This window comes from Protopterus annectens, chromosome 4.part0 (genome assembly GCF_019279795.1).
Source record: "Protopterus annectens isolate FY-2018-M chromosome 4.part0, PAN1.0, whole genome shotgun sequence".
In the NCBI taxonomy this organism is placed as follows: Eukaryota; Metazoa; Chordata; order Ceratodontiformes; family Protopteridae; genus Protopterus; species Protopterus annectens.
Genome location: NC_056733.1, coordinates 293,389,988 through 293,402,082, shown reverse-complemented (window position 1 = coordinate 293,402,082; position 12,095 = coordinate 293,389,988). Strand labels below are relative to the sequence as shown.

General features: G+C 36.0%; 1 protein-coding gene across 3 annotated transcripts in view; it reads left to right on the top strand.

Annotated features, from left to right (window-relative positions):
- LOC122799310 (period circadian protein homolog 1-like) overlaps positions 1-12,095 on the top strand; it is a 439,191-nt gene that overhangs the window by 307,244 nt on the left and 119,852 nt on the right. For all 3 annotated transcript variants that reach the window (XM_044068277.1, XM_044068278.1, XM_044068276.1), the window contains 2 exons: positions 706-966; positions 5,933-6,723. In XM_044068277.1, coding sequence (XP_043924212.1) covers positions 706-966; positions 5,933-6,723 — 1,052 coding nt within the window. The remainder of the gene's footprint in view (positions 1-705; positions 967-5,932; positions 6,724-12,095) is intronic.

Sequence of the window (12,095 nt, the reverse complement as noted above, 5' to 3'; positions counted from 1 at the left end):
TGAACCACTAAAGCTATGAAACTTTAATTTGACATTGACTGACTGTAATTGTCAAATAATTGACTGAGGACGTCTGGTACTTGGTGTGGAGGATTAAGGGCTCCAGCCCCTGAAACTAAGGGGCAAGGTTTGATTCTATCTACCTATTGCTCTGAACAAGTCACTTAACTAGACAGTGCCCTGTAACTAGGGAGTTGTACACACACCATTCCTATTTTGAGAAGAGAGATCTCCATGTGGATCCATCTAAGTTTAATCCTTTGTATCTCTTGTATGTGAAATCCAGCATGCTCTGTGGAGAGTGCGTACTGTGCTTCTACGTCTAGGGCTGGAACCTCTTGTGATAGGACAAATGTAATCAGTGTATTGTATGCTACTTTTGGGAAGGATTAGGAAAATACATTTTTAGTATTATCTGCAGTGTCATGCTTGTTCTGTTGGTTGGTCATGTACCCCCTAAAGCTGTGGGCAACAACATGTTTCACCCCTGTTATAATCCACCACTGTGTATGTTATACAAAAGCATTAAATCTGAGTACAGGATTTTAGAGTGATATATATGTTGCTAGGGAATAGCTAGCTAATGTATATTAATTAACATCAGTACATAGTCTTTGACAAGGTATTAATTTTGAAGAATGTTGTTAATGTTTGATTGTATTCTTTGAAACTTAAATGAATGTATTTCTAAATTGCTTTCATAAGGTGTTGCAATGACAGAAGAAGGAAATAACCATGCAGTTCCTGTTCAACAGACAGTATCTGATTCAGGTGTGAATTTGACTCAAGATAAAGATTCTTACAAGAAGGTGGGCCTAACAAAAGAAGTATTATCAGCTCATACTCACAGGGAAGAACAAGCATTCTTGAATCATTTCAAAGACTTCAACAAGTTTCATCTGTTTAGCTCACCTACTGGCTCATGTCGAACAGAACTCAGACAGAAAGGGTATTGTCCTTACAAAGGTATGAAATAGTAAACATGTCTTTATCATTGCCTGTTAAATATTTGGTTTTGATTGTGAGCTTTACTAGTATTCAGTCATTTGTTTTAAAAGCCTTAATTTGTTGTTATATTTTAGTCTTAATTTATTTCATAGTGATACTGGCAGTGATTATAAATGGCAGTATGAATCTCAACTAATTGCCTATCTTGAAATGATAAACTGAAAATGAAAATGCATGACTGCATGCATATCTATCTATATACGTATATCTATATATATATATATATATATATATATATATATATATATATATATATATGTAAATATATATATATGTGTGTGTGTGTGTGTGTGTGTGTGTGTGTATGTATGTGTGTATTTATCTTTACAAACAAATAAGCATGTAAATGCATTATGAGTATAAATTAAATTGTCGGTGCTGACTGGGTAGTACCACTGATGAAGTGTAAGGTACTACAGAGGAGGATAACAAAAAAATAAACAAGCAGAATCCTCTGTCTATTTATATCAAAAATCAGTGCATGCAAGACCTGCATATTCCAAGAACTGAGAATGCAGCATTGCATAGAAATATATAGAAACATGTTTTTTAGTGAATAAGCCCTATCTGAAGAATGCTAGTTTTTATGGTACTGAATAAACTACAGATGCTGGCAAGTACCTTACTTCATTCATTTCTTTCATTGTGGGAATTATTTCACATTTGCCACAAGAGTTATTAAATTCTGTCACTATCAAAACCCAAGCTTTAATATGTGTATCAGGAATTTTTTAAACATCCAGGGTACAAGAGTTGTTGTTGTTGTTGTCTCTTTCGGCTTTTCCCGGTTAGGGGTTGCCACAGCAGAATTCCGGTCCGCTAATGATTGGTAGTTGATTTTTACGGGCTGAGTTACCAACCCTGACGCACAACCTTCAACGAAGGTATGCCCATTCACGCATGTCTCCATGAAGAAGACAGAGTATTTTTACAAAATGTTGCAACTTCTGTTTACAGTAAATGCATGTCCTGCAAAATTGTTGTTGACATCAGCATCTTCCTAATACAAGCTATTAATCTTGCCCTCTTAGAAAATAACTGAATATCATTCACATTTAAAGTATATATTCCTACTAAGAAAATTATTTCATACGCCATGCTGTCAATCTTTATTGAATAAAAATTGTACAGAATGATAATGGAGTAAGAAAAAATTAGAGTATAAACAAAAACTGAATGAATAAATGTAAAGTTTTGTCAACAGAGGTACACTGCTTCCTTATAAAAAGTGACACAGATATAAGAAATCTGCAAATTAGGTATTTATGCAGCAAAATTACTAAAGAGTTCAGCTATAACATGGTTTCTTTGCATTGAAAATGGAAAAAAAAGCAATTAAATAATCTGTGTTTAAAGCTCTTGACCTACAGTACCTTTTTCTACTAAACAAGGACTCTGTAGCTTTTAATAAATTTGTCACAAAACTGAAAAAAGAAAAAGAGAAGGTAACTGACTCTAAATTTAATGTCCTCTAAATAGCTATTGGTATACTGTAATATGTATGTGCTAATTTCTTTGCCTTAAAGAACTTCCATGATAATAAAGCATGAATGGTTTAATTTTCCAGTTGCAGCAGAGTGATAACATTAACTATAATTCTAGATTAGAATAAGACTCCTCTAGCTATACATTTCTAAGGCCAGCAAACACTTTCTGGAATGTTCTTTAACAGAACATTCAGCATCCCAGGTTCTTCCTATGTACTCTGGTTTCACAGTCTTGCATTTTGCACACCATGTCATTATAGAACTGGTTTTGCTGAATCTGTGTAGCTATGAGATCTGGTGCAGGTTGTTGATTTGTGATGGTGAATCTGTTACTCTGAGCTCTGATACAGCTTGGTGATAAGTGATAGTGAAGATGTGTCACTGTGAGTTCTGATGCAGATTAGTAATGAGTGATGATGAATCTACATTACTGTAACCATTGATGCATATCGGTGATGACTGAGGCTGAATATGTGTTACTGTGAGCTCTAATACAGACTGGTGATGAGCGATGGTGAATCTGTGTTATTGTGAGCTCTGATGCAGTTCAGTGATGAGTGATGGTAAATCTGTGTTAATTTGAGCTCTGATGGCGATTGATAATAACTGATGGTGAATATGTGTTGCTGTGAACTCTGGTGCATATTGGTAATTAGTAATAGTGACTCTGTTACTGTGAGCTCTGATGCTGAGTGGTGGTGAGTGATACCGAATCTATGTTTCTGTGAGCTCTGATGCAGATTGCTTATAAGTGATGGTGAATCTGAGCTCTGATGCAGATCAGTAATGAATTATGACAAATCTGTGCCATGATGAGCTTTGATACAGGCCGGTGATAAGTGATGCTGAATCTGCATCACAATGACCTGTGATGCAGCCAAGCAATGAATTATGCTGAATCCATGTTACTGTGGCCTCTGATATAGATGGGTGATGAGTTATACTGAATCTATGTTGCTGTGAGGTCTGCTTCATATTTGTAAAGACAAACCATACTCTCTTGCACTACTGTTCAGCCTGGACCATTCTGGAGCAAAAACACTCTATGTAGAACATTAAATTGTACTACAGGGATATAGCTGAACTAATAATAAACATGTGCTGTTAGAGAAATTGGATGAAAAGACATCCTTTATGAGATATCTACTGTGTTTTAAATAACATATGACTAATGGCAAGTATTTTTCTTGCAGCAAAGTCTTTGTTCAAACATAGCTCAGAATTATTCAATAAAAAAATTATACAGAGATATCACTGTATATACATGACTGGTTTTATTATTCCCAGGTTTGTGCAACCCTGATTTTAGAATAGATATATATATATATATATATATATATATATATATATATATATATATATATATATATATATATATGTAGGGGTTAACATTGGGGTACATCCACCATACTTGCTGTAGGAAGTTTGCCCCTGAAAACTGTTGCTGATTGACTTTCATCTGATGCATTTCTTAAACGTTTACATTTGTTTCATGTACACATCCAGTATTATTTCAGGATTTTGCATTTCACTCAACTGTCGCTGCTAGCTTCCAAGACTTTCATTTTAGTTTTATAAGGTTTACTCATTTAAGTTTCATGATATGACAGAGAGATATTGTAACCCAATCTACTTTTTCCTTGACTGGACCTTGGACAGTCCTACCAGAAGGTTCATTTGATGATTTCATATTTGACAAAACAGTAACAAAGCAGGAGCTAAAGGAAAAAGATAGCCTGAGTACAATTCAGGAACCAGGGTAGACGAATAAATCTCTGCTATCCTTATGTCTTACTGTCAAATCTCTTTTCAGGCTTTCCAAATGGCTTATATAACAGGTGCTTCCCAATCAGTTTTACAGAAATCTGTTGTTTTATTTTATCTATTTGTTTATTTTAGCATTACTAGCATTTACTAAATGTTCAATGTGTATTATTATCTTGGAGCTTTTCTCCCCGGGCCTCTGCTGAAAATGACACGTATCCAGTCGGACTATCCCGGTCAACAAATGTAAAATAAATAAATAAATAAATAAAATGTTACTTTGATCTTCTCATATCAGTGCAATAAAGCATTCATTGTACTGATACTGGAAAATATAGGGGAACATGGTAAAAAAACAGCATGGACATGTAGGCTCCTCTTTGAGGAGGATGAACTATAGCATTTGATTTTTTAATAATTTTACTGCAGACAAGTTGGAGTTGGTTTCCTACTGGCCTGACTAAATAAACAATTAAATACATAAATAAGAATAGTAATAACCTATGCTACAGCCTATTGTACTTTTCATCTTATAAATGTATTGATTTAGAATCACTCCATTCACTTTCAAGGCTGGCACAGTGGATAGCAGTATCACCTCACAGCAAGAGCTTCCCTGGTTCAATTCTTGGGTAGGTGCCTTCTGTGTGGAGCCTGCATCCCCTCCCTGTGTTCAGGTGGGTTTCCTCTGGGCACTCTTGTTTCCTCTACATTCCAAAAGATTTGCAGTAGGTGGATTGGACACTGTAAATTGACCATAGGTGTGAATTTGTGTGTGTGACTGTGGTGTGGAAGAACTACAGTGGCAGGGCTAGCCACCTGGTGGCGTAAACCTTGGGTGCGGATGATTGTCATCCCATTCCCATGTGCAAAAAAATGGGAAAAAGGGATGATGGATGGATGGATTTAACTCATTCCTCCAATGGAGCTCTTGAATTTTGCACTGTAACTTCCAATGGGTTGAGCCTAAGTTTTTGATAAAATCAAATTATGTCCAGACATTTCAAACAAATGTTCATATCTCTGGAACCGTGGGTGTTACTAAAGAAGTGTAAATGGCAAACTCTTCAGCACAAAGTATTTTTATAGTTTTAGTAGTCTTTAATCTGTAGGTTTTAAACTGGATTTTATAAGTCACAGTAAACATAGTGACTATTATATTTGTAATATTTTGTAAATAACTTACAATATCTCAGCAACCACTAAAGTTACATACATACTGTTAGTAGCATTTTGCTCATCCATCTGAGAGCTTTCATATGAGGCTAAGCAGTTTTATCTGTTGTACTTGGGTGTTGCAAAATTTAGATAAACATGAAATTATGAAAATTTAAATAAATATTATATGAAGAGCAATTAATATTGCTTTGCTTGCACTAAACAGAGGTCAAATATCAACACAGTTGTGTTTGCTATTAAGGTTTAAGATGAAATATTGCTATATGTTGTATGTAGCATGATTTTAAAATTATTAATTCTAATAAGAACAAGTAATATTTGACGCCTAGAAGTGTCAGTAGGATGTAAATGCAGAAATGCCTACAGGCGCCACCAAGCTGTAATGAGTTAAGTATCCTTTCCAGAATTTGTATTAACTCTTTAATGTATATACAATAACATCTAAAAGCTATCACAAGGCAGATATAATAGTTGTTATTTTTTTCTTCTAAAAGGAGGAAGAGTTTTTAGTCGTGCTACTAATGGAATTGCCAAGCATGAGAGGAGGGGAAAATCAAAAGCTAAAAGAATCAGGCAGAATGGATACATCAATAAAGCTGGACTTTCTACTAAAAAAGACAATGAAAAAACAGATTGTGGGGCTCCAAGTTTTGCATGGACTACTCATTGTAATCCTGAAGACAACTTCCCCACAGTACCTTTTCATACAGCTGTACCAGCATTTCATATTTCAATGATTTCTCCTGGAGACTTTATCCCTAATGTTTCAGATCCATCTAGTTATAACTTGACTGATTCTCAGATTGCAGGGGGAATGCAAGGTTCTCTGCAGTCCCCAAGAAATCCTTCTTCTGTGTCAGCACCTATGGTTGCATTTCTAGTCCCCACTTACATGTTTCCTGAAATTAACAGTACTATGCTTCCATCATATTTGACTAACCAGAACTCCACTGAGGCTCCAGTCTTTCCCATTAAACCATCTCCTCCCCTTCAGACTCAAGATGCTGACAATTCTTTTAATAGGACTAACCCAACAACACTCTGTCCAATGCCATGGTCTGTGGACCACATGGAGAGTTCAGACTCACCATTCTTCAATTCTCGCAGCAGCTCTCCTCTGCAGCTCAATTTGCTACAACTGGAAGACACACTTAAATCATCTGAAAGGCAAGAAGCTGTTGGAGTAGCCAATCAAGGAAACAAAGCAGAAACTTCTGTGTGGCATTGTGCTACTATTGCCACAGCCATAGGAACAAAGGTCAATGGCCAGCAAAATATCAACCAAGTAAGTCACTGTGTAGCATGTTTTTTTTTGTTTGCTTTTTTTTTGGCAATTTGTATTTTATAAATAAGGAATTTAATATACATTGAAACAGCCGGGACTTAACATTCAAGATCAATAGTAATGGAAAGAGACATGCAGGTATTGCATGGTCTTAAGCTAAAAAGGAATACATAGACACTTTACTTGATTGTACTAACATGACAATGTCTTAGGTTCCTAAGATACAAAAAAAACATGATCTCGTTTGGTGAATTTTTTCTGAATTACATGGTGATTTTTGTTTAAATTTTGGCTGACAGGGTAAAACAGACTACAGTGATTCAAAGGAGAACTTTAATTTGTCGGGGAAAATGACTGTAGACATAATTAAGCTGCTGTATCTAAATTAACAATGAGTAAATATTGTAGACAAATACATATTTATTTATATATGTATATATGTATTTATATATTTGTCCGAGTTTGTTAACTGGGATGGAACACTGAGCTCTTGGACCATTTTCAGTTTCAGCCCAGGATGAGGTTCAGAACAGAAGTACCTTAAAGCACATGCAGAGATAATGCAGGATATGACAGTTACAGGAAGACTATATATTTCAGTGACAATACCATTTGTTTTGTGTAGTAATTACATACACAATAAAGAGCAAATTATATTGTGCGTTTACAGTGTAAATAAGGGGGAGAAAGGATGTGGAAATAGCTAGAGGGTAATTGACCAGTAAAGATTGGGTTTAGTGTATTAGTATTGTAGATAAAAGAGAGTTCTGGGTAAAAGAGGACATGTTTACACATTCTGTCATCTAACAATGAAAGGGGTTAGTGTATTTAGTATAGAATGTTTGTTCACTATGTACAGTACATACAGATTTAAAATAAAGAGACATTTTAAGGAATATTTAAGTGAATAAGTGGGAGCTGAGTGATGAGTTTATGACAAATGGAAGACAGTCCTTGCAATTTCCGGTTATGTTCACTGGTGATAAGCATTTGGAAGCCATTTCTTTGAACAGGACCTGTTTGCAATCATGTCTGAATATTTTAAAAGTATGGAAATCATTAAGATTGAAAGGGAGGGATTCACAGATTTGTAGTGCTAGCATGGAAAAGCTGTTGTCAATGCAGTACAGTTTGGTCCTCGGTATTTGCAGTGATGTTGTGATGAGGAGGGGGGGAATCTGGGGTGAACATAAGAGTTTCAATGGTAGACCCAAATGGTGGAAAAAAAATGATTTTTGTTTGAATTTTTAGAACTACTACATTTAGTACTTTGATCCTGCTTGGGATTGTTAGCCAGTGTGCTTTATTGAGGACATACCATCGTGTTCTGTCTTGGGAGCGAGCATAATGAACCTGCTGTTACTTGCAATGAATAGAAGTGGTCATATTCTAGTTGTAATAGATGCACACCTTTTCCAATGACATTTCTATCATCAGGAGATAGAAAGTGAGATATTTTTCTGGCCCAAAACAGTTGTTAGTTGATTTTTGCCTTTGTGTTATCAATCAAAGGGGCTATTGTACCCAGTAACTGGTCTAATCAATGCTGAATATAAGGGAGTGATTACCTTTTTAGATCTGGATGATCCTCCTTTGGCAATCAGCTGTGTTTAATAAAAGGATTTCCTGACAGTCGTTGTCACATGATGGTCAAAAGAGATTGAGCTGTTAGCCCAAGTACCTAGATCATTAACAACACTTTAGTTTTATAGTGGTGTGAGGAGGTGTTGTCTACCAAAAGTGATGACATTACACTTTTTAGCATTTAGTTTGAGCCCATTTTTAGTACCCCTAGAATTTTTTAGGGAGAGTTCATACTAGAATGTTTCACTGTCAAAGGATGACTTAATAACACCCAGATTGCAGTTGTTGGTAAACATTGTCAGCAAGTGGTCTTGGCTCTTTGCTTGGAGAGCTGAGATGTAAAGGCCAAAAAGGAGGGGTTCTAGCATTGAGCCCTTAAGGACACCATTGGTCACTTTTATATTTTCTGATGAGGCATCTGCAATTTATACTGTGTGGGGTTTGCTTTCGGCCAGTTTGCTATCCATCTTACCTCATGGATTGACTTTTAAAGCATTTAGCTTTTGTATGATGCCAGCATTGTGAATGGTATTGAAGGCCTTGGCCAAGTTAACATACACCATACACACTACATGGCCACATCCCAGCCACTGTAACCCTTTTCAAAATGTTTTCCAGATTAAATATACAAGATCTACTCCCACAAATCCAAATTGTTGAGAGCTAAGTAAAATAAGATTCCTGGTTTTATGATTATACATTTGGAATATGAGTCTTGTAAGACTGATATAGCTGTAATGGGGTTGGGAGGGTGGCCTAATGGTTAAGGTGTTTGCCTTACAAGCACAAGGTGTGGGGTTTGAGTCTCACAAGGGATAATTGGCTAGGCTTAAAATAGCTCACAAGGGTAGTTGACTTAGTACTAATCTATGAATCTATGAACCTAATGCCACCCTTGTGCGTATCACCACTGGAGTGTGTAGTCATTAGGGATAAAACCAATAATTAAACATAAATTATGCAATTTAAGGGATGCATCTATAAACGCATGTTTAAAACGATTAATTAAGTAACAAGGTATATATTGTCAGGTCCCATGGAGGAATTAATTTTGGTTTTGGTTAGTACTTTTAGTTGGAGGAGTAAGAGATTCAGATATCCTGGGGCTTTGAATAGAAGTCTTGATGCGAATTAGACCTATTGGTTATTGTTAAGATGGGGTCTTGTGCCAGATACTAGAGTGCAGACTAATGGCTGGCAAGCAGCAAGCATCAGAAAGTTAAAGCATGCTTATAAACAGAAAGTGTGTCAGAATGAAATGTCTAACAGCTTTTAAAGGCATTAGTTCTATAGATGAGCACTTCATTTTTGCCTGCTGTTTTTTTAAACCGCTTTATTAAATCTTTACATTTTTAACAACAGCATAAGTATACATTAACAGAAATACAAATGAAAAATCAGAGTAACATTTCTCATTATTTTCATGCATTTTATATACTGTCAAAACACTGACAGCCTTACATGCATAAGGATAATAGTTATCATTCATGCCAGCATTATGTAACTTAATCAAATTCTGTCATCCCTTAGACCTGACTCCTCCTCCTGAACATTAATCTGCATATATTTTTCATCCAAATTCCTTCTATTTCTATGTAATCTGCTCTTTTCCTTTTCTAAAGATCACACATCCAGCTGTTTTATCACATTTACAATTTAGATTTTGATTTCCATTTTCTGTTTGATAACTCTAAACTGCATTACCTTCTTTGAAAGTCAGTCAAACACTTAGTGGCTCTACACACTTTTTTCTGTAACTGGTAATACATGGAGCAGATATAAGCTCCATGCTCTATAAAGATTGTCTGTCAGGTTAAAACCTTCTGTTGTGTGTTCTTGACATGGAAGCCAAGCATCATTTCTTGAGCTTTGCCCTGGAGGTGAATTTCTTCACGTCCATATTTTGAGCACATAAAAACCTGGTTATGATCAAGACACTTGACTATATTTCTCTTTTTTTGTTATTATAGATATGTGGTACGGCGGTAGCATTGTTACCTCACAGCAAGAGGTTCTCCCGTTCAATTCTCGGCTTGGCTTGGGAGTGTCTTCTGTGTGGAGTCTGCATGTCCTCCCTGCGGTTGGGTAGCATTCGAAAGACATGCGTGCGTAAATGGGCATGCCTTCTTTGAAGGTTGGGCGTCGAGCTGGTACCTCGGCGTTTCATAAAAATCTACTGCCAATCATTAGCAGACCGGAGTTCTGCTGTGGCGGCCCCTTACCGGGAAAAAGCTGAAAGACAAACAACAACAACTAAATGAAAGGATAAGGTCATCTCCATTTTAAAACTTGAAAGTGTACAGTCAGTTTATGTGGATTTCAGACAAGACCAGCCAGAAGCAAAGTATTTTGGCACTTTTAATAGAGAGTAAGGGCTGATAATAGGCTAATAGAAAACAAATCTAATTTCCTTCTATGTAAGGAAAATCTCCTTCAATAAAATTATTTCATGCTCATTATCAAAAAGTGATTATGTCTTTGGTGGTCAGAAGTGAGTTATCCATGATTCTGTATTGCAGTATAATACTGAGCCCTGTACTATGCACTGGCTCACTCAGTCATCTGGGATCCAAAGCCATACAAACTGGGACTTACCCTTTTAACAAAGGGCAGAATTAATAAAACAAACTAATGAATATGACAAACTAGAGCAACAATCAGACGCTGAACCTTCAGAAACCACCAAACTACTACTAAGATCAAACTCCAGAAAACAAAGGAGAAAACAGGCAGGCTAGAAATGAAGTACAGATTTAAAGTGTTTAATAGAAATATGAATGACTCAGAAGGCAAAAAAAAGATAGCCAGCTAGCTAGATAGATTGATTCCTGGAAATATATCTTTAAAGTCTATATTTGTCAGCTATTCTGTCAAATCCATTTTGCTGAAAGATCAGCTCATTGAAGATTCCAGTGTGAGATCATCGTAACAGCTAGGATGTGTAATATGTTCTTTCACTTCTATTGTGTGATCTCACAGTTGGTGTATATATATATATATATATATCCATATCTATCTACATGTTTATACGGATTCACTTCATAACACTGACTCAAAATACTGAAAATGAGAAAACTTCATAATATAGAAGACCAAAACACTGAAACTTCAAAACACTGAAAACTCAAAACACTGAAACTCAAAACACTGAAAACAAATATTATAAATATACTGAGTTTAAACAACATAAATCATAGCACTTTCCACCAAGTGTAAGTAGGGGGGCAAGTCCCCCTGCACCCCCTGCTACTTAAATATATCAACTCCAAGATTGCACTTAGTGTAGTGAAGTGCAATCTTGGAGTTGATATATATAAGTAGCAGGGGGTGTGGGGTGCTTACACTTAGTTTAAACTCAGTATATGTATGATATGTGATTTCAGTGTTTTGAATTTCAGTGTTTTGAGTTTCAGTGTTTTGAGCTTTCAGTGTTATGAAGTGAGTCTGTTTACACACACACACACACACACACACACACACACACACATATATATATATATATATATATATATATATATATATATATATATGTGTATGTGTGTGTGTGTGTGTGTGTGTGTGTGTGTGTGTGTGTGTGTGTGTGTGTGTAGAAGGGGGTGGTGGGCACAGGGGAGCTTACCCTCCTAAAAAAGTAGTATTTCTTAAATTGTGTGCTCAGAGTTTGTGTTTTGGAGCATACATGTAAGACTACCAGCATTTTGAGTGCTGATCAGTTTTTGTAAATAATTGGCACAGTGCCATTTTGCTGATCAGTTATCATACACATACCCATATGTGTGTGTGTGTGT